The 23,029-nt window shown below is 41.6% G+C and overlaps 1 protein-coding gene across 1 annotated transcript in view; it reads left to right on the top strand.

Annotated features, from left to right (window-relative positions):
* The first annotated feature begins 3,110 nt into the window (after window positions 1-3,110).
* Window positions 3,111-23,029, top strand: part of TTL (tubulin tyrosine ligase) — a 29,041-nt gene continuing 9,122 nt past the window's right edge. The window contains exons 1-5 of the mRNA XM_069494535.1: window positions 3,111-3,344; window positions 6,448-6,526; window positions 13,325-13,557; window positions 20,990-21,125; window positions 22,116-22,385. Coding sequence (XP_069350636.1) covers window positions 3,188-3,344; window positions 6,448-6,526; window positions 13,325-13,557; window positions 20,990-21,125; window positions 22,116-22,385 — 875 coding nt within the window. The 5' untranslated portion in view covers window positions 3,111-3,187. The remainder of the gene's footprint in view (window positions 3,345-6,447; window positions 6,527-13,324; window positions 13,558-20,989; window positions 21,126-22,115; window positions 22,386-23,029) is intronic.

Below are 23,029 nucleotides of genomic sequence, written 5' to 3' on the forward strand. Positions count from 1 at the left end.
AGAGTGCTAGGATTACAGGCGTGAGCCACTGCGCCTGGCCTAAATAGTCTTTTTCTAAAAAAATAAACCTCCTTTTGGCTTTGTTGATTTTTTTTATGTTACATTTGTTTTCTATTTTCTTGGTTTCTTCCCTTGTTATTTCTTTCCTTCCACTTACTTTGGGTTTAATTTGTTATTCTTTTTCTAGTTTCATGAGATGGATGCTTACTTGATTTTCAGTCTTTCTTTTTTTAACATATGTACTTTAGGCTGCAAATGTCCATTTAAGTACAGCTTTAGCTATACCCTACCAGTTTTGATATGCCATATTTTCATTATCATTGAGCCAAAAAATATTTTCTCATGCTGTTGTGATTTCTTCACTGATTTACGAGGTATTTATCAGTATATAATAATGCTTAATTTCCAAGCAACTTAATTCCATTGTTGTCAGAGAAAGTGTTTAGAATTATTTCAATGTTTTGAAATTTGTTGGGGTTTGTTTTATGATTCAGCACATAGCTAGTTTGGGGAAATTCCTTACATCTTTTTGTTCTAATATCATAACTGTGACTGTATGTCCTGTCTCTGGGAGAAGGAGAAGGCATACCTAAATGTTAAGGTCCAGAGTAGGAGATGATACACATCACTCACTCACATCCTATTAGCAAGAACATATTCACACATGCACATGGCCAGGCCTAATGCTAGGGGGGATGGGAAGCTGAATTCTCAAATAGGGTTCTCCCTCTGTAAGACAGCAAGATAGTGGCAAGCTGTCCCACACAGACAGTGTTCTGTCTGAGCAAATTCAGTTGAAATAAAAAGTCAGCCTTTCTCCATATCTCTGGTAGAAAACTCTTAGAGAGAATCAGATTGGCTTGATTTGTATCACTTTCCTATGTTTTACCAGTCACCACAGCGAAAGGGGTGGACTACTCCCTTTTGGACCAAGCCTGGATATTCATTTTCTTATGCCCATAATGGACAGTATTAGTCCCACCAGAGCTACATAAGATGGGTTCCAAGGGGAAAGGTGAGTTTTACTGTCAAGAAAAGGAGACTAGGAGTACATACAACTGCAGTCCCCAACTCCTGGGGCCATGGAGCAGTACCAGCAGGCAGTCTGTTAGGAACTGGGCACACAGCAAGAGGTGGGGGGTGGCGAGCCAGGGAAGCTTCATCTGTATTTACAGCCGCTCCCCGTGATCACATGGACGCTTGAGCTCCCCTCCTGTCAGATCAGCTGTGGCACTAGATTCTGCATGATGCTGAGTTGTATAATTATTTCATTATATATTAGAATGTAATAATAGAAATAAAGTGCACAATAAATGTAATGTGCTTGAAACACCCCCAAACCATCCTCCACCCCCACTGCCCCATCCGTGGAAAAATTGGCTTCCTTGAAACCCATCCCTAGTGCCTAAAAGGTTGGGGACCACTGCTGTACAGAAACTAAAACAAACAAAAATGGTGCTCATTACAAAAAGTGAGAAAACGGGAAAAGGTAACCCCTGGATTTGGAAATTCAGAGGCCACTGGTGTTCCTAGGGAGAACCATGGCTGTGGAGTGTCAGAGAGAAACCAACTACGGTGTAGGAGGAGTGGGTGGAGAGGAATGAATGGGGCACGTAGGAGCAGATGTCACTTTCAAGATGATCGGCTACGAAGAGCAGCTGTGTCTTGGCAGGAGTTCCCCAAAGGTGGCCCTGGGACAAGGACTTGAGTGCAAAAGCAAGTACCGTAGTTTATTTGGGAGGTGATCCCAAGAAACATTAGTACAAGAGTGGCATAGTGAGTCAGGAAAAGGAAGGAAGCCAACAGAGGTACACTGAAGAGCAAGCTACAGTTGTGGACAACTGTATCTATCCTACAGAGAGCCGCTGAAGTACAGCCTGGGATACACGCCTTCCTGCAGATGCACTTGAGGGGTGAGGGAGCCAGGGCGCTACCTGCCAACTCATATCCCTCATGGATGCAGAGCACCTGGGAGGGAATGTAAGCACCTAGCACTTCTGGGCCTGCCCCATTTTTGCTCTGAGGAAGCTCCCCACAGAGATGGAGGCGGTGCGCAAATCCGCCAGTGCCTGCCTGCACCACACAATTTGGGCAAAGATGGGAAGGAGGAGGGTGCTTCTACGATATGATCGGTAGATACCGTGAACACAGGAGGAACAGGATGGGGAGAGGTCCCAGAGTGTTCTTTCTCTAAACGAGAGTAAAAAAATATAAGGCCCATGGCTGATGTGGATACTTTGAGAGAATGTAGGAAGTTTGTGGGAATCTGATAGTCGTTGTCCTCTCTGTCCCTCGAATGCACTAAAAATGGCTTTCTGAAAGGAAGTTAGAGTGGGCTATCAGAACCGAAGGGACTTTAAAGAAACACTCCCCGCCACTCAGAAGGGGAAATCAAGGTCGGCAGAAGGGAAAGCGAGTGGCCCATCACTAGTAAATGGCAAGACCGGCAGCGGAGTCCAGGGCTCCCCGGGGCCTGTATGGACCGTTTCCACCCGCGGAGTCTCAAGTCACCCCCAAGCCCCGGACGTGAGCCACCCGGGTCTCAGCAGACTAAGGGAGCACTCGACCTAAACAAAACCAACAGCTGCTCCGAGTTCTCAGCAGTCGTTAAGCAAAGAGGAAGGGAAGCACATATTCACTTGGACACAGGACTGGGCCTTAGAACTTTTTGTTTTTATCCATAAAATGTCCTTTGATAACAAGTAAGACCCAGAGCAAGCCCTGCAAAAAAGGATCTTCCACTGGCACCACGCCCGGGCTGTGACCCTGGGCTCCGGAGGACCTGCCCTGGCTCCCGCTCTCCACCGCACATTCCAGGGCCGCTGCAAGCCGCGCCTAGCCCCGCGGCCCCCCGACCCTCCGCGGTCCCAGCCGGCCCAGGGAGCACCGCGGGCGCACGGGGCCCACAGGCCCTCTGCAGGCGCGGCGGGGGCCGGGCCGCGCGGAATCACGGGCCGGGGGCGGGGCCGCCGGGGAGGGCGGGCGTCCGGGCCGCGCTCTCCACTCCGGCGGACGCGCGGGCGCCCAGGCGCGGCGCCGCCGGGACCCGAGAGGCGCGGCCAGCTGGCGCGGGGGCGCGGCCGGAGCGCAGCGGGGGCGCCCGGGCGGGGTCCAGGCTGAGCAGCCGCCTCGGCCCGCTGGTCCCTGCAGCTGCTGCCTGGGCGGCCCGGGCGCGCGGCCCTTCGCCATGTACACCTTCGTGGTGCGCGACGAGAACAGCAGTGTCTACGCCGAGGTCTCCCGGCTGCTCCTCGCCACCGGCCACTGGAAGAGGCTGAGGCGAGACAATCCCAGGTTTAACCTGATGCTGGGAGAGAGGAACCGGCTGCCCTTCGGGAGACTGGGTGAGCCCTTCCCCATTTCCCGCCTCCCCGCCCCCGAGCGGCCCTCCGCTCCTCCCACGGCCCGGTAGAACGAGCGCTTTGTTTTTAAGGTCATAAATCTTCCCCTCCGTCTCTTCTAAGGGAGATCAGACGGATCCAGAAAGATCTAAACCTGTCGTTGTTAATGCCTTCTCGTCTCCGGATTCGGAGCGGGAGTCGCAGTGCGGCTACCCGGGGACGCAGCTGTCTCCTGACAATGACCGGTCCCTGCAGCCGGGGCGACATCGGCACATGAGCCGCTGAGGCCGGGACTTGAGGCCGCGCGTATCCGAGTTCCCCGGGCCCGACCGTCCACCCAAGTCGGGCAGGTGGGCGGGACTGAGGCAGAGCGGAGCGCGGTCCGCAGAGCCGGCCAGTGGCCAACACCTGGCTGGAGTCACCGTGCAGCTCTTCTGCGTTGAGGATTCCTCCCTCCCTGGCGCGAGTGCGGGAGCTGTAGGTGCTGAAACCCCTCGGGATTCTGCCACCCAAAGGCTCGGATGAACGGTCAGGGAATTTGGGAAAGACCTCTGGATTCCCAAAATAGGAGCTTCAGAAGGGACCCTAGCCCACGGAATGGTGGAGGGGTGTCTGATTTTAGACCTTTCCTTAGTTTCGCCAAAGAATATTTTCACAATTGTACATTGAATAAAGGTCCTACTTGAGGCTTGGTTCGCCTTCGTCTCTGCCCTACTCTCCCCGGGGAAGTTGCCTTCGTTCATGTGGTTGAAGCTGGCTGGGCACCACCATATCCACATAACCTCTGGTAGGAAAGGCAGGAGCAAAGAGAGGACCAGCCCCCGTTTGTAAATGCTGTAACCCAGGAGTTGTCCAGGTTGGTTCAACTCACATCCCACTGACCTGAGCGTAGTCTCAGGGCCTCCCCTCACTGCACGGTGGTCTGGGAAGTGCAGCCTCTCTCTGAGTAGCCATGTGCCTCACCAAAATTCATCAGGGTTGGGGGCCAGTTGTTTTCCAAGGACAAAAGAGCAGAATTGGTACTGGAGGAAGAGTCATCTCTACCTTGGAGGACAACTCAAAGAGAGCAATGTTCTATGTCCAGGAAAGGAAATAGTTTTTAGTAATAGGTGTGGTCGGAGATTGAATGGGCAAAGACTGAAAACAGGCCCTTTGGAGTTGACTAGCCAGCCATTGGTGAGCTTACACAGAGCATTTTACACTTGTAGCTGTGTAAAACCATAACAGTTTGAGGAATGAAGGGTGTTGTGGTATAAACTTACTGAACTTTTTTCTTTGGAATATACCTGGAACAAGTTTTCGCCATTATACAAGTTTATGATGTAGAATGGTACCTGCATGGAAGGGCTGATTTGAACCCCCAGAAATCTCAGAATATGGGAAATGTGCCTGGAGATTCCCTTTTGTTAAGCTGTCTCAGGAAGCCCTCAGCGAAGAGAATACCTCCCTGAAGGAAGGAGAGGAAAAACTGCTTGTAGTTGAAAACAGCTATTTCTTCCTTTCATTGTCCACTTCCCTTACTGACTTAATTTCCTGTTTGGACTTGGCGGTGCCTGGCTTAGGTGGAATCCTAATATGAAAAACAGAAAAAGGATGGGCACAGTGGCTCATACCTGTAATCCTAGCACTTTGGGAGGCCAAGGCAGGAGGATCGCTTGTGGGGAGGAGTTTGAGACCCGCCTGAGCAAGAGCGAGACCCTATCTCTACAAAAATTAGAAAAATTAGCAGGGTGTGGTGCTGTGTACCTGTAGTCCCAGCTATTTGGGAGACTGAGGCAAGAGAATCACTTGAGCCCAGGAGTTTGAGGTTGCAGTGAGCTATGTTGATGTCACTGTACTCTAGCCCTGGTAGCTCTGGCTGCAGAGTGAGACCCTGTCTCAAAAACAAAACAAACAAAAAAAAAAAAAACCCAGAAAAAATTAGCTCTGCCCAGGGCAGAGGCAGGAGTGATTGGCATTACTGTGGTGTTCAAGCTTAGGATGAGAAGCAGAAACCTACAGGGTCTGAATCCTAAATAGGAACCACAAATTCAGCAGATGATCAGTAAACAATTGGGTTTTATGGTAAAGAAAACAGCATCCAACAATTATAAGTGGTTATATGCCATCATTGTTAGGGATATTTACTTTTTGCTTAAAATGCATTTTGGGAAACCCCAGGAGAAGGCTTATAGAGCGATTTCAAAGCTGAGGAATGCTAGTGCCCAGGGAATGAGAAGGTGTGAATCAGGTCTGTCTGCCCTGGGGAGACAGTAAGAGCCAGTTAATGCCTACCTGAAACTTTTGATTTGGCTGTGTGCCAGTCTCAGATGAATTATTCTTACCTCTGGCATCTTCATCTCACAATCTCTCTGTTTGTTCTTACTTTGATTTTTGTTACTGGAAATGCAATGCATTTTATTAGCATTTTAAACAAAATATTTTTTATTTTAAATAAAAATTTGTTTTTCTTTGTATCCTTTCTGCTCTAATTTTATAAAGAAGGGTACATGTAATAAGAGCTGTTGAGAGTGAGTTTCCCTGTGGGTTGATGCACAGAAGAAAGTTCTCAGAGCTTCTGGTTTTATAGACATGGCCTCTCCACTACCTTCTTTTACCTCCTAGTGGCTCTCCTAGAAGCCTGCAGAGGCAGATGTGCTTGAGCCTAGCAGCATCATGGTTCTGCTGCCTTCTTTGGTGGCTGTAGAAAGCAAGATTGGGGATGTGGAAAGCATGACTCTATGAAAGTAGCCACACTATACAGAGACTACAGGTCCATAAGCGTTAAGCCAAGAGAGGAATATGCTATGCCTCAGGGAGAGGTGAAATAGAAAATATCCCCAGCACTCTGTACCCTAACACAAAAGGTAGCAGTGGTCTTTGGCAGACCTACCATGTTGGTATTATTATATCCGTGGAGGGCTGGGTGGGAGTTGCCAGCAGGGTACAGAGAGGAAGAAGGACCTTGGGGACAGAGAAACAAAATTGTTCGTTTCTAACAACCAGTCCTGAAATGAGAGAAAGAAAAGCTGGGTGTGGCACAACTGTTCTCCCTCCTGTGAGCTGGTGCTGACGCTGTCTTTCCCCACCTGTCCTGTCCCTTCTGAGTCTCCTCTTTCCTTCGCAGGTCACGAGCCGGGGCTGGCGCAGTTGGTGAATTACTACCGGGGGGCTGACAAACTGTGCCGCAAAGCTTCCTTAGTGAAGTAAGTGTTCTTGAAGACCTGTGTTTTCAATTTAGATATATGAAGCATTTAAGCAAAAATGTGGGGTTGTTTAAAGGGCAAAAATACTTTTATCTAAAAAGCCAACAAATGTCAGTTCTGAAGCTTCCCCTAAGCTGCTTTGATTGAAGCAATTTTTAACAGGATCTGAGCTTCATTATGTGCATCCTGTTAAAAATTGAATTGCAATTTGGATCGCAGTCCAAGACATTGCTATTTCATGCTCGATAAAGATTGTCTGTCTCTTAGGTGGGGCTCGCTAGAGGCAGAGCCTGACGCAGGATTTCTTGTGTAAGTGATTTCATGGGAGCGGGCTCTCCAGAGCAACCCATCACGGAGCAGGGGCAGCAGCGAGGGGTAGGGCAGGGGAAGAGCCATGCAAAGAGGTGGTTTCAGCTGGAGTCTTGCCTCAGCCCGACTCCATGGAGCACCGGAGTGAATGGCACCTCAGAGTTGTCGCATCTTGAGGCAAGGGGCCCAGGCTTCTGTGCTCCATCCAGTATCAGTCAGCCATTGGCTGTGAGAAGTAGAGGACTTAGCTTCCCAGGCATTTCTGGGCAGGGGCTGGACCCTGGAGAAGAGCATGCACACTCCTGAGCCACCATCTCTCACAGCAGCGAGGGGGGGCTCAGAAAGGATATCTGGGCAGGGTGTAGCAGTGCCTATGCCACCGCCCATCTCTGAGCAGTTGGATTATGGCCAGTATCACAAGCATAGTATCATAAAGTGGAAGGAGACTGTATTATACCATGATTAAGATCTAGGGTCAAAAGCTTGGATTTTAACCCCAGCTCTTCCCCTTATAAATTTCATCCCTCTAAACCTCAGTACCTCCCTCATAAGGCTATGAGTATCAAATAAAGTGATACATGTAAAGTATATATAACGCAGTGGCCTGGTACATAATGAGTATTTGTGCCTTAATTTTCTTCTGTGTAAGATGGGGATAATAATAGTAACTACCTCAGCATTGTTATGAGGATTAATTGAGTTAATTTATGTAAAGGCTTTGAATAGTGCCTGTCTCATAGTTCATACTGTATAATTGAAAACTCTCCTTTACTTTATTATTAGTATTATTGTGGTTGTCACTGCTATTATTGTTATCATTTCAGTAGGGAAACACTGAGTATGGCCCCTGAAATTAGGGCTGTAGTAGGTCTCCAGTATTCTTTCCATAATGACTAGTGAACATGTGTATGTAGCAGAACAGATCATTTAGGTAAGAAGGCACTGGGATTTTTGCCTTGATGCAAAATGCTCTTTTTCCCACTAACATTTCTTTCTGGGCTTTAGATGTTTACTCAGGTTGAAGGCTCACAAGAACATTTCCAATTTTTGTTCAGACTCACTGGCCCTGGTGGCTTACATATCCACTCCTCTCTGTGATGGGTTTTTGTGGGTCACCAGCCACTCCCAAAGCAGATTGAGGCTTCCTGAAGTCTTCTTGTTTCATAGTTATGTGATAGAATGCAAACAACTGTTTCACTGGAATCAGGAGTAGAAGCTGAATATGATTGTTTATTTAAACTCTTCATTTAGAAGTTTTTATTAAATGTTTATTCAATCTTTTCTACTATGATTTTTTTCCCCTAAAGATAAAGGTAGAAATTTTTTTGTATAATTCAGAAACAGAAGATGCTGTAAAAAATATTGTTTTCCATATTTGCATATTTGGCAGCTATAGTGAGGCAGAGTGAGTGCAGGGCTGGAGTCATGACAGGTCTGGGTAGATATCTGTGGCCTTGGACAGCACCACTCTGAATTCCAGTATCCCATCTGTAAAATAGGGATGAATGGTGGTGACAATACCTGCTCTTTGCCCCTTGGAGGCACACAGTGTGACCTGTGATGGCACCTTGTGAGTGGTGACATGACTTATGCAGGTTGGAGGTTGTTGTCATCCTCATCAGCTTCCTTCATTCTCTCAGGTGTCGTGCGAGGGTCTGTAGTAGTTCCAGGAGATGATGGTTCCCTTTGTCAGTTTGTCTCTTCCCCGTGATTTTGCATGGCTTGAAAGCACTCCGGAGAGTGAGAAATGAGATCTCCCTCATTTTGTAGGACAAAATGGCAGCTCAAAGAGGACAGCCACGTTGCCCACAGACACAGCAGTTCATGCGGAACCAGGACAGTTATAACCTGTACAGATGGGACTCGTGGGCATTGTGACTGGGTGCCCTCAGAAGGCTGCCCAGAGCCTCAGGGGGGTTCTCTGCTGGACCCTGTACAGCCCACTCCTTCCTCCTGTCACCAGGGAGTGTCAGAAATTCATCAAGGTCCCAAGGCTGTGGTCTCAGAGCCCTGGGGGGGGGCTTTTCATCTCCTGGTGCAGATCAGAGCCCTTCTTTCCCTTTTGTGAGCATTACTCCCTTATAGATATGAATAAACCTCCACTTGTGATTACTTCCCAATGGCCCCCATGAGGAACAAATGTGAAGGATTCCTGCAGAGCCTAGTCTTGGTTCTGTACAGGAAATGAGGGCTTCCAAACTAAGGTCATCTTACAGCGCTGTCCAACAGAAATAGAATGCTAGCCACACATGTAATTTTAAACTTCCTAGTAGCCACCTTAAAATAAGTACAAAAACAGGTGCAATTAAATTAATAATCTATTTTATTTAACTGAATAAATCCAAAATATCATTTTGACATGTAATTGATATAAAAAAGATATTTTATATATTTTTTCATTCTGACTGTTCAAAATCTGATGTATATTTTACATTTGTAGCACATCTTAATTCAGACATTGCATTTTCTTTAGAAACTCTTCATCTGAATTTAGATCTCAAAAAAAATTATGGTTGAAGTTATTCCCACATATGTAAAAGTATTTCAGTAACTGAATCAAGTACCAAAAAATCATTTTTCTTTAATATTTGCACACACATTGACAAAACTGGTTCATCTTTTTTTAGAAGAATTGATTTGACGTTGAAACAAAGGCATATTGTTTTCAATACTATGTCTGTCCAAGTTAAGGAAATTCACCAACTCTTGTATCAACTCAGTGTTATTATCAAATTTAGGGGGGTATTGAATATATTGAAAAGTAACTAAATTTATCAATATTAACAAAGTATTCTTCAAATTTTATTTTAGTTTTTGCAGCCAGTTTTCACAAGGCTGTCAATTACAATTAAAATCTTCTGCATACTACTGAGTCATGTTATAAAAATATGTGAAATCATTATTATTGACTTGATTTATGAAGTTGGAACATAAATTCTCATACCTGTCTGGCTAGATCACAAATAAGGTCTTCTTTCCCTTCCTCAGAGCTTTAAGCTTAAGTTTTTCGTATGCAATGTAGACATATAGGTGAGAGAATGTAAATAAGATCGCCATTTTTAATCTTTGATTATTGAATGAAATAATGAATTGGCAAACATTCCTTTTCAAGAATATCTGAATCGGAATTACAAAGTAAATCTTTGTAAAACTCTTCCATCTCTCAATCAGTGAGTATTGGTAAAGAACACAGTATCATTAAATTCATTGTCTTCTGTTTCATTCAATAGTTTCATAAACTGGAAAGTCATTGCAACATTTGCAAATACATACTGAACCATTTCAACTACTGTATCCATGACTCTTTCACAGAGTCTGCTTCAGAAAACTGAGCACAAATGTTCTCAATATGTATCGTATAGTGGAATGAAGCAAATGTTTCCAATATGTATCATGCGGTAGAATGAGGTAACAAAGGAAACATCAGTCTATTAAAATCCCAGTAAGTCTATATTTTAATACAACGTAGCTAAAGTCCTGTCTGTGGTGATAGAAAGTAATTTTTTCACACGTTGGTGAAACTCTTAACAGATGTAAAAGATTCAAAAATTTCTACACCATGAATTTGATATTTTTTAGGCTAAAATTTGACAGTATCTTTGGGAATCCTTTAAGGCATATAGCATGCCAAAAGTATTGGCCAGCATCTCTTATGTCATGCAACTCATCTAAAGCTATATTTGTTTATATATGAGTTTATTTATTAAAATATTTACTATTTTTCCAACTTTGAATCAATCTTTGATATTGTTAGCTAGGAAGATTTTGTAGTCTGAGGGCAATTGTTTCTTAATGGAAGATTGTTAACTTTTTGGAAGATACTGGTTTAAATATTTTTCTTAAGATAGTTTCTTTCACAATAGTTCCTTCTAAAATGGTTGTCTTTTTGTGTAAGGATCCAAGCCATTTTATTTATTTATTTATTTATTATTTTTTATTTTTTTTAAGACGAGTCTAACTCTGTTGCCTGGGCTAGAGTGCTGTGGCATCAGCCTAGCTCACAGCAACCTCGAATTCCTGGGCTCAAGCAATCCTTCTGCCTCAGCCTCCCAAGTAGCAGGGACTGCAAGCATGTGCCACCCTGCCTGGCTAATTTTTTCTATATATATTTTTAGTTGTCCAGCTAATTCCGTTCTATTTTTAGTAGAGACGGGGTCTTGCTCTTGCTCAGGCTGGTCTCGAACTCCTGAGCTCAAATAATCCACCTGCCTCGGCCTCCCAGGGTACTAGGGTTACAGGCGTGAGCCACCTCGCCCAGCCAAGCCAAGCCAAGCCATTTTAGTATTAACCAAAATTACAAGCTTAGATCCTGTTAAAAATTTGATTAAACAATTTTTGTAAGATATTTAACTGTGATTTCGGCCACTAATTTCATTAATTCTTCTTTGTTGAAAGGAAAGGAAAATATTTATCAAATTCATTGTGTATTTGCTGAAAATTTTGCCTTTATACAACAAACTTGCTTTTTCATTTTACTCTGCGGCAGTGTATTATGGTTGCTATTTTTTGTGAATTTATGATGTACTTTCTTCCAGCTTTTTTTTTTTTTTTCTTTATTGACCTGGTCATAGTTCTAGTCAGTTCCACAGCAGTAATATGCCTTTGTTTTAAATTTTAAAATTTGCCCATTTTTTAACTAGAAAAATAATTATATTTCACCTTGGTTACCAATTTGTGATTTATATAGCTAGCACTAAAACTCATGCTTTCTGCATAATAAATACATTATAATGTTTCATCAGAGCACAGAAAAAAATCACTTGAACTGAATCAAACTATTGTCCCCAAAGAGAATAGTGATGTGTTTGTGTGTGATCCTAGAAATGACACATGGGCCTGATGTGCCTACTGCAATACAACAATAAAGTAAAATGTCATCCTACCAAATCAATAAGTTGTACGTAATGGAAAAATATTTTACACTGCATCAGTTTTTAAATTAAAATTAAACTTAAAATCCATTTTCTGAGTCACACTGGCCACATTTCAAATGCTCGGTGGCCACATATGACTAGTGGCTACCATATGGGACGGTGCCAATATAGAGCTGAACATTAAAGGGCTTAGAAGTTTATTTGTTTTTATTTTTTTCACTCCTTTGAGTTCAAGTAACTTTCAATTTCTTTGCCTTTCACTTTAAAATGACTTTATTTGTAATCTCAACCTAAAATTTCTTTTCATTATTTCTGCCATTTGCTCACTGACTAGGGTTTATAGGTGAATCTTAATGTGGGCTTAACATTAGCAGTCCTGTTCTAGACAGAAGAGGGAGCACAGCTTGGGGAAGGCCTGCACATGTCTTTGGGTAGGTTCCTCCCTGGCTCTGACTCCTGGGGAGTAAGGGTAAGTTTAGAGTTAAGACTTGGGAGTTTGGATGGCCGGGCAAGGTGACTCACGCCTGTAATCCTAGCACTCTGGGAGGCCGAAGTGGGAGGATCCCTTAAGCTCAGGAGTTTGAGACCAGCCTCAGCAAGAGTGAGAGCCTATCCCTACTAAAAATAGAAAGAAATTAACCAGACAACTAAAAGTGGAAAAAATTAGCCGCACATGGTGGCGCAGGCCAGCTACATGGGAGGCTGAGGCAGGAGGATCGCTTGAGCCCGGGAGTTTGAGTTGTTGTGAGCTAGACTGATGCCATAGCACTCTAGCCTGGGTGACAGAGCAAGACTCTGTCTCAAAAAAAAAAAAAAAAAGACCTGGGAATTTGGGGCTTGTGTCCTGACTGGTACTTACTACCTTTATGATCTTGGGAAGTTTGCTTTTCTGTGACCCAGTTCCTATTTTGTGAAATGTGATTTTAGCACCGCTGGCTCCAGAGGTTTGATTAGGTACAGTGGGGAGCTTTTGATAAGCTCTTGTATTTGTTAAGTGCCTTGCCCAGGGTCTGACTTTATCTTCTGTGTGGTTATGTTATTTTGGGAGCAGGAGGCATGTTTTATTATGACCACTGGTGCCCTATGTCCCATTAGAAAGATTCCATTTTTATTCTGTCACTAAATCTAGGCTGAGCTAAAAGCAAGAAATGGACTAAAAAAAAGTCTTTAGATAATTCAGATTCCTAAGTAGCTTTTTCTTCCCCAGAGAGTTGAGCCAAGATAGTATTTTCACTGGTTAAATTTTCACTCTGTTCCCCACTTCGTTTTTTTAGTGTGGGTCTGGCTCACTCACAAGATACTTATTGAAAAAGTGTTGGCCCAGGATTATGTCAAGTTTCCGTAGAGATGCATTTAAAAAAAGAGCTAAAGTTCTGAGCATTAAGCCATTTGAATTAACTGGGACACGCCTTTAAAGTTGCATCTAATAGCTGTGTGCTGCCTGAGAGTGCATTAGAGGTCTCTCCAGGGTGGCCAAGAGCAAATAGAGGGGTGAGAAGGAGACTGAGTCATACCTTACCTCCCTGAAATGCTCTGGGGAGAGCAATGGCCTTTCTGGAGAGAGTGACAGAGTGCAAATAAGAAGGGACACTGACCTTCTTCTGTCATCTGCCAGGCTAATCAAGACAAGCCCGGAACTGGCCGAGTGCGGCACATGGTTCCCTGAGTCTTATGTGATTTATCCAACTAATCTCAAGACTCCAGTTGCTCCAGCGCAGAATGGAATCCAGCCACCGATCAATAACTCAAGGACAGATGAGAGAGAATTCTTCCTGGCTTCTTATAACAGAAAGAAAGAGGATGGAGAGGGCAACGTCTGGATTGCAAAGTCATCAGCCGGTGCCAAAGGTGAGTTGACATTGCTGTCCCCTTCTCTATTCCCTGAAGGTTTCTGTCATGCTTTGTTCAATGGTATGTCATCTCCTGTCTAGGCCTTTCCCTTTAGCTCTAGATCCATTGACACCCTCCCCATCTTTGAAAGCCATTTAAACTGACCATGTCTGATACAGAACTCTTCATTTCCTTCCCAACCTTGCCCAGCCCTGCCTGCTCCTCTTTCAGGCTTCCCACTTAGTTTATGATCCCACTATTCACTCAGGCTTTGAAGCCCCCAAACCTAGGATGCATCTTCCACTGCATTTTTCTTTATAGTCTCCACCTAACATATTAGCAGGTCTTGCTAGCTCTATCTTCACAACACGTTCTGAACTAGACTTCTTCTTGAAATTTCCACTGTGTCCCCTCTCAAGCAAAGCCCCCATTCTCTCTAGTCTTTGCAATTGCAGCGCCTGCCCACAGCTAGTCCTCCTCCTCCCAGACAGAGTGATGTTGAAAAAAATAAATCTAATCGTGTTACTCCCTGCCCAAGACTCACCAGCTGGCCTCCTAATGCAATTAGAATAAACTCCAGATTCTGCAGGGTAGCCTGCACCATTTGACATTTGCCCATATCTCTGATCTCATCTCCTTCTATTCTCAGCCTTCTTCTCTGTGCTGTAGCCACAGAGACTGCCTCGTGTCCCTCAAATACTCTAAATTTGTCTCTGTACCTGGCATGTGCTTATGATGGATTATTTTCTGTTTCTTTCATTTCGAATGTTGCCTCCTCAGGGAAGTCTTTTCTAATCTGAAGTAACCTGTCTGCCCATTGCTTTCTTTCCCTTTCCCTTGCTTTATTTTTTTTCTTGCAGCAACCTCTTCTTAGCACTCTGTTACTTGTTTATCCATCCATCTCTTCACACAAACACAGACTTTCTGTCTTGTTCGTCCTTGGACCCTCCTCAAACAATAAATGTGTGTTGAATGAAAGCATTGAGGAAGTGAGGTTTATAATATTACACAGGCTTAAAGTAGAGTTCCCAATGTAGTGAGCACATAAACAGTCTCTCTCTATGACTACCATCATATGGTCGTTTAAGAACCATTCCATGTTGAATTTACTTCTTTTATTGCCTGGAAAGACTATCTGGCCATTGGTACTATTCCCGGTACAGTGGACCTCACCTTCTTTTCCACCAGCCATGAGACAGGAGGGCATCACCTGGCATCTCCTGAAAATGGGAGAGGTGGATTCTTGCCACAAGCCAGGTACCTCATCTACATCTCTCTGCCCTCTTGTGACCTCTTCTCAGGTACTGTCCCCTAGTTTGGTGCTAATGGTAAAGGGAAGAATTGGAAGAGGAAGTAGACATTCATGGTACTGCAGATTCCTCCTGTCAATTTGGGTTTAGACTCAGAAAGGCCATTGTGAAGACACGTGGGTAGTCCCTGGACCCTCACCAAGGCAAGACTTAGAGGAACACCAAGCAGCAGGGGAGAGAGGGTAAAGAGAATAAATGCTAAACGAAGAATTTTTGCTTTAGGGCTGGGTATCATGGCTCATGCCTGTAATCACAGCACTCTGGGAAGCACAGGTGGGAGGATTACTTGAGGCCAAGAGTTTGACACCAGCCAGAGCCAGAGCAAGACCCCATCTCTATAAAACATAGAAAAATTAACTGAGCGTTGTGGTGTGTGCCTGTAGTCTCAGCTATTTGGGAGGCTGAAGCAGGAGGATCACTTGAGCCCAGGAGTTTGAGGTTGCTGTGAGCTATGATGATGCCACTGCACTCTAGCCTGGGTAACAGAGTGAGACCTTGTCTCAAAAAAAAAAAAAAAAAAAAGTAAAATAAAAGAATTTTTGCTTTAGGAGTTGAGGAAATAAGTGGTATATATTTGTCTTGTCCTATTCAGTCAATAGGATGAATAGCTTTTATTCTTGTTGAAAGAACATTTACTTAGTAACTACTATTATACATGTTTGGTATAATTGGCTCAACCGTCCAGCTATATCCAGTGTCAAGCCACTGTTCCCCACCCATCTCTGATCTGAGCCACCTTCACCTCCCACAGCATTGCTCCCTGTCCTCCTGTTCTTGGCCATTCTCCAGAATCTATGCACGATACAGGAGACAGAGTCTGCTAAAGCAATCAGACCATGTCCCATCTGTGCTCAGCACTGTCTCCCCCACCAAGACAGCACCTAGCACCCAGCAAAGGTTCAGTATATGTGCTGAATGAATGAATGAATGAATGAAGTAATGAGTGTTTGGAGATACAGGAATAAATAAGACAGACATGATCTATTGCCTTCATGCACCCACAGCTTAATCAGAAAGAAGGCTAATTTTGCATCTATTTCCAGATTACCTAAAAGTTGGGATGGTAACACAGAAAAGAAAGACTGACCTTGGAGCTCCTTAAGAATCCCAAATGTTCCTTCATAATTGCTTCATATTTAGTGAGGATATGAACAAATAAGTAATGTAAGAAATACAGTTAATGAACACATGGAAACATACAACACCAGTATCCAAAACTTGCAAAATAAATTTGAATTTTATGTATCATTTTATACCTCCAAAATAAGAAAGCAAAAACTTTTAGTGATACTGTTGCTGAAAGTTTGTTGTGGACTTCTCCTTGTTAGTGACAGTTTACAGCCCTTTGAAAAAGCAATAGGATAACACAGAGCAGAGCCATAAAGGATGCATATCATTTGGTCCAGTAATCTCATTCCTGAAAACTTACACCAAAGAAATATTTAAAAAGAAACAAGAGTGATCTATAGCGAAGACATTTACTACTATTATCTACAATAGCAAAATATTATTTAGAAACAACCTCATTGTCCAGTAATCAGTAAACAAATATATAATTGGTTTACATCCACACAATGAGATATTTTTTAGCCACTAACATAATTGTGAAGTTATAGAAGCAGTGACAATATTGACAATATAAAGTGAAAAAAAAGAATATGAAATGAGTTCACTGTGACTGACCCAGGCTTTGCCCACATATAAAGAAAGGTAATATAAAAAAAAATAAAAATATTTATTACGGCAGGAAATAAGTCTATGGGTAACTTTTCCATTTCCCTTTAATGCCATGTTTTTTAAATGACAATAGGTTTTTAAAGTTATAAAAATGTAGCTATCTGTCTTCTGATTTTCCCATTATTTTTTCCAACCTATTAACATTAGGTATATTCATTTTCACTAAGAAATGGTTTACATGAGGAAATAGCATAAGGAAAATAAGGTTGGAGCATATGGGAGGCAATGGGCTTAGATTGTGTAGAGCAAGACATCAATGGGTGATAGGGATAGTTTCAAGACATTAGTAGGAAAGTGGTGTTTTAGGATGATTATTCTAAAAGTAGTTTGAAAAGTGCTATAGGGAAGAGGAGATTAAAGTCTGAACTTAAGAATTGACAAGTGAAACTAAAGAGGAACCAGAATATCTGAGTGTGGTTCCTAAGGGAGATGAAGCAGAATGAGTCATGTGTGTAGGGGAAGAGAAGAAGCGAGCTTTTCCAAGTAGATTTGTGGTTTCTTGTTCAAGAGGCTAACCAGATGGTGGAACAAATGACAGAAACAGAGTAGTTGAGAAGGGGGTTGACTTTTAGGAAAGATACATCACTGAATTAATGAACTGAATTGAATTCCTTTGTACTGAAAGCATGAGACCTAAGTGGAGAGAAGCTATAAATCTAAAAATCTAAAGCATAGGTGAGAAAGTCCTAGAACTAAAAAGTAAGTTCAGCAATGTTACAGGATGTGAGATCAGCACACACACACACAAAAATCAGTTGTATTTTTATATACCAACAATAAACATGTGGAAACCAAAGTAAAAAACTGTCACAGTCACCCCAGAGAAAATTAAATACTTAGATGTTAACTTAACAAACCATGTATAGGCTCTGTCTGCTGAAAATTACAAAATGGTTATGGAAAAAGTCAAAGAGGACCTAAAGAAAAGGACAGATATATATTGTGTTCATGGATTGCAGTATTCAACATAGTAAAGAAAAGATGTCATTTTGCTCCAAACTGTTCTATGGGTTTAATGTAGTTCCTATCATGATATCAGCAAGGTTTTTACATAGAAATAAAGCTGCTTCTAAAATTCATATGAAAGGCACAGGCCCTAGAATAGCTTAAATGATCTTGGAAAAGAAGGATAAAGGGGAATTAATCACTCTACTTGACATTAAGGCATACTATACAGTACTGTATATGTTTAGTTTTATACAACATTGCCAAACTTTTTTCCAGAGTGGCTGTACCATTTTACATTCCCACTAACAATGTATGAGTGATCCAGTTCCTCCAGACCCTTGCTGGCATTTGCTATACAGTTCTCAGTACACTCTAGTATTGGTGGAGGGACGGAAATAGTCAATGGAACAGAATAGAGAACTCAGAAATAGACCCAAACATATATGCTCACCTGATTTTTGACAAAGGCACAAAATCCATTCAATACAAGAAGGATAAGCTTTTCTACAAATGATGCTGAATAAGGTAGATATCTACAGACAAAAAATGAACATCAGCATAAACCTTGGCCTGGCACTGTGGTTCATGCCTGTAATCCTAGCACTCTGGGAGGCCGAGGCAGGCGGATTGTTTGAGCTCAGGAGTTTGAGATCAGCCTGAACAAGAGCGAGACCCTGTCTCTACTAAAAATAGAAAGAAATTATATGGACAGCTAAAAATATATATAGAAAAATTAGCCGGGCATGGTGGCACATGCCTATAGTCCCAGCTACTCGGGAGGCTGAGGCAGGAGGATCACTTGAGCCCAGGAGTTTGAGGTTGCTGTGAGCTAGGCTGATGCCATGGCACTCTAGCCCGGGCAACAGAGTGAGATTCTGTGTCAAAAAACAAACAACAACAAAAAAAAAATGTAAACCTCACACCTTATACAAAAACTAGCTCAAAATGGATTGTGAACTTAAATGTAGAACTATAAAATTGTTTGGAAGAAAATAGGAGATAGAGCTTGGCAAAGAGTTCTTAAGCTTAACACCAAAGGTATAATCCATAAAAGTAAAAATTGATAAATTGAACGTCATGAAAGTAAAACTTTTGCTTTGTGAAACAACCCTTAAGAGAATGAAAAGATACACTCCAGAGTGGGAGAAAAGATTTTTAAACCATTTATATGACAGAGTACTCAGATCTAGAATATATAAACAACTTTCAAAACATAACAGTAAATAACAACAGACACATGATCCAATTGGAAAATGGGCAAAAGACATGAAAACATTTTATTGAAGAGGCTATACAGATGGAAAATAAGCAAATAAAGAGATTTTCTGTATCATTCACTATTAGGGAAATGCAAATTGAAACCACAACAAGCTGTCACTGCATTTTTATTAAAATGGCTAAAATAAGAAATGGTAACAACAGCAAATGCTGGCAAGGATCTGGAGGAACTGGATCACTTGTACGTTGCTAGTGGGAATGTAAAATGGTACAGCCACTCTGGAAAAAAGTTTGGGAATGTTTTATAAAACTAAGCATGTAACTACCATACAACACAGCAATTGCACACTCTTGGGCTTTTGTCCCAGAGAGATGAAAACTTATGTCCACACAAAAACCTGTACATAGCAGCTTTATTTTTAATGGCCCCAAACTGCAAACAACTCAAACGTCCTTCAAATGAGTAAATGATTAAACAAACTGTGGTGAATTAATACCATGGAATACTGTTAATACTTAGCAATAAGAAGGAGTGAATTATTGATACAGAAGCTTACTTCGATGAATCTTCAGGAAATTATGCTGAATGGAAAAAGCCAATCCCAAAAGATCACATACTGTATAATTCTATTTATATAACATTTCTGAAATGACAAAATTATAGAAATGGGAAGCAGATTAGTGGTTGCCAGGGATGGGGGTAGGATAGGGAGGGATTTGAGTGTGGCTTTAAAAAGGCAACATAAGGGATCCATGCAATAATGGAACTGTTCACAATGGGAGAAGATATTTGCAAATCATATATCTGATAAGGGGCCTATCTCAAGAATGTATTAAAAAACTCATAACTCAATAATAAAAACACAAATAATCCAATCAAGAAATAAACGAGGAGTCTGAGTAGACATTTCTCCAAAGAAGATAATATTAATATATAGCCAATAAGCACATGAAAACATGTTCAACATTATTAGTCATTGGAGAAATGAAATTGAAACCACATGAAATACCACTTCATACCCACTAGGATGGCTGTAATTAAGACTGATGATAAATGTTGTGAGGATGTGAATAAATTGGAACCCTCGAACATTGCTGGTAGGAATGTAAAATGGTGTAGCTACCTTGGAATCTGATTTGGTAGTTCTTCAAAAAGTTAAAGGTAGAGTTACCACATGATTCAGCTATTGCATTTCTAGGTAGATTCCCAAGAGAAATGAAAATATATATCCACAAAAACTTGTATCAATTCTTATAGCAGCATTATTTATAACAGCCAAACAACAATAGAAACAATCCAAATGTCCATGAATTAAGAATGAATGAATAATATGTGGTATATCCATACAGTGGAGTACTCCTCAGCCCTGGAAAGGAATGAAGTCCTGATACATGATGCAACATGGATGAACCTCGAAAACTTTGTGTTAAGTGAAATTAGCCAGACATGAAAGGCTACATACTGTATGATTCCATTTATATGAAATGTCCCGAAGAGGTAAATCTACAGATAAGAGACAGAGAGTAGATTAGTGATTGTCAGGGCCTGGAGTGAGCAGAGAATGGGGAGTAACTGCCTCCCCCAAAAAACCCTGTACCCATTAGCAATGAAAATGTTCTAAAATTAGACTGTAGTGATACTTGCAAAACTCTTGAATTACTAAAACCCATAGAATTGTACACTTTAAAAGGGTGAATTTTACAGTATATAAGTTACATCTCAATTATGCTGTTAAAAAGGATATATTATTTGTTTAATGTTAATGGACAGTTTGAATGTATCCAGTTTTGTCTGTTATAATGCTGCAGAGAACATATTTGTACATGTGTCTTTATAACCTTCTTGGTATTTCTATAAGTTTTAGTGTTAGAAGTGATTTATTGGTCAAGGCAGTTTACAGTCTTCATTGTGCTAGCCAGTGACCAATAGTAGAATGGTATTTATTTAGAGTGCTTAGACACTTTGCATATCTGTAAAACTGAAATTTCATGTTTGTAGCCTGCCAAGATAGTGTTGACAATCCTATATGGACAAAGAGTTGGATAACCCTGGGTGCTCTTGTGGGAGAGCAGAGAATGTGAGAGATTAGAGGAGGGTGGCGGGGAGAAAGAAAAGTATGAGCAGTCCAGTAAAAGCCTCCTGTGGGTTTTTTGCTGTATTTCCTTTCTGGCTTTGTACAGAGCTTTTCCTCTTGGTTTCAATTGGACAAGTTTCTGTTTTCCTTTTGCCCTGTTAGGTGAAGGCATTCTCATCTCCTCGGAGGCCTCAGAGCTTCTCGATTTCATAGACAACCAGGGCCAAGTGCACGTGATCCAGAAATACCTTGAGCACCCTCTGCTTCTGGAACCGGGTCATCGCAAGTTCGACATTCGGTAATGCATCAGTATCCACAGCTTTTGTGTTTATTCATCTGAAAAAATGCAATCATGTGTGGTGAGGAGGGGGACGTGGAATATGAAGAAGTATTTGACTGTGTTTAAGATGTTACCAAAATTGAGTACAACTTACTGGAACTGAGCTTCTGTACCTAACTTTCTGTTTTCCTTTCAACATTGCTTTCTTCTGTCTAGAAAATGTTACTAAGGTTATGGATTATTTTTAATATTCTCTGTTATGAAAATGACTTATGAATCCAAAGAGAAGAGTATAAAGGGCTTGCTTATGGAATAAGCTGAGAGATGTACATAGAACACATACTTCAGACATGACCGATTGTGTGACCCTGCCAAACAATTTGTCTTCACTTCATTATTTGTATCCCACTCTTTGTGGATTTCATGAACACACCTCAGGCTTTTGGATCTCAAGTTTCTGGGCAAAGGACCTGGCATGGAGAAAGAGGTTGTGTGCTGCTTTCTAAAGTGGAACAACCCTCTGTGCCCAGCTCATCCCTGGCCTTGCTGTCATCTCCTCATCGAGGACTCTGCCTTCTTGATTCCTTCGTGATAACTTTCTGCTTCTTGAGCATCAGTCCTAGGTCAGATCAGCTTCAGCAAGAATACTCTTCCTCTTAAGATTACTAAAAGAGCAAACGTGGCAAATGGAGGTTTTCCAGGTTAACCATAAAAACCAGCCCATCTAAATCTCTTCAAAATGCTGTATCGTTTGAATGGACTAAAGACTTCTTGTCATTTATGGTGAAATGTTTTGTTTGTCTCATTATAGTAATAACCTACTATCTCAGCTAAATCGTGGTTTGCCTCATATAATTTTAGAACCTACATCCATCTCCTATTCCCCCCACCCAAACTCCTTCATACTCCAAAAGAAGTCAAGTTGGGGGCAGGGGTTGATCTATATATTCTATAATATGTAGAAGCTTTGGATGACTTGAGTAAAGCAGTGTTTTTATTGATTTGCAGAAGCTGGGTCTTGGTGGATCATCAGTATAATATCTACCTCTATAGAGAGGGTGTGCTTCGGACTGCTTCAGAACCATATCATGTTGATAATTTCCAAGACAAAACCTGCCATTTGACCAATCACTGCATTCAAAAGGAGTACTCAAAGAACTATGGGAAATATGAAGAGGGGAATGAAATGTTCTTCGAGGAATTTAATCAGTACCTAACAAGTGCTTTGAACATTACCCTAGAAAGTAGTATCTTACTACAAATCAAACATATAATAAGGTAACTTAATTGGATCTTTTTTGGTTATGTGTTTCTTCTTAAAGAAGCTATGAGTGTCTTTGCCTTTCAAAGAATTGTTTCATTTAAGTTGTCTAATTTATGGGCAAAAATTATTTGTAATGTTTCTTTCCTTTTACCATCTAAGGGATCTATAATGATGTCACTTCTTTCATTCCTGATATTGATCATCTTTATTTTACTTGGACAGATTGACTAGAGGTTTATCAATTTTATTAATCTTTTCAAACAATTAGCTTTTGGCTTTATTGGTTTTCTCTATTTTTATTTCAATTTGTTTGATTATGCTCTTTATTATTTTCTTCTTTCTTCTTTTTGGGGGATTAATTTGTTGTGTTTTTTTTTTTTCAGTTTTTTAAGGTAAAAGCTTAGCTCATTGATTTGAGAGATTTCTTTTTGGAAAAAATATAAGTGTTTTAAAACTATCAATTTTCCTCTAAGTACTGCATTGGGTGAATCCCACAAATTTTGCTATTTACGCTTTCATTTCCATTTTATCAAAATATTTTCAAATTTCCCTGTAACTTTATCTTCAATTCATGTGTCATTTAGAAATTTTTGTCTAATATCCAAATATTTGGGGATTTTCTAGCAATTCCATTGTGGTCAGAGGAACATAGTTTATA

The sequence above is a fragment of the Eulemur rufifrons genome, chromosome 19 (assembly GCF_041146395.1).
Source record: "Eulemur rufifrons isolate Redbay chromosome 19, OSU_ERuf_1, whole genome shotgun sequence".
Lineage (NCBI taxonomy): Eukaryota > Metazoa > Chordata > Mammalia > Primates > Lemuridae > Eulemur > Eulemur rufifrons.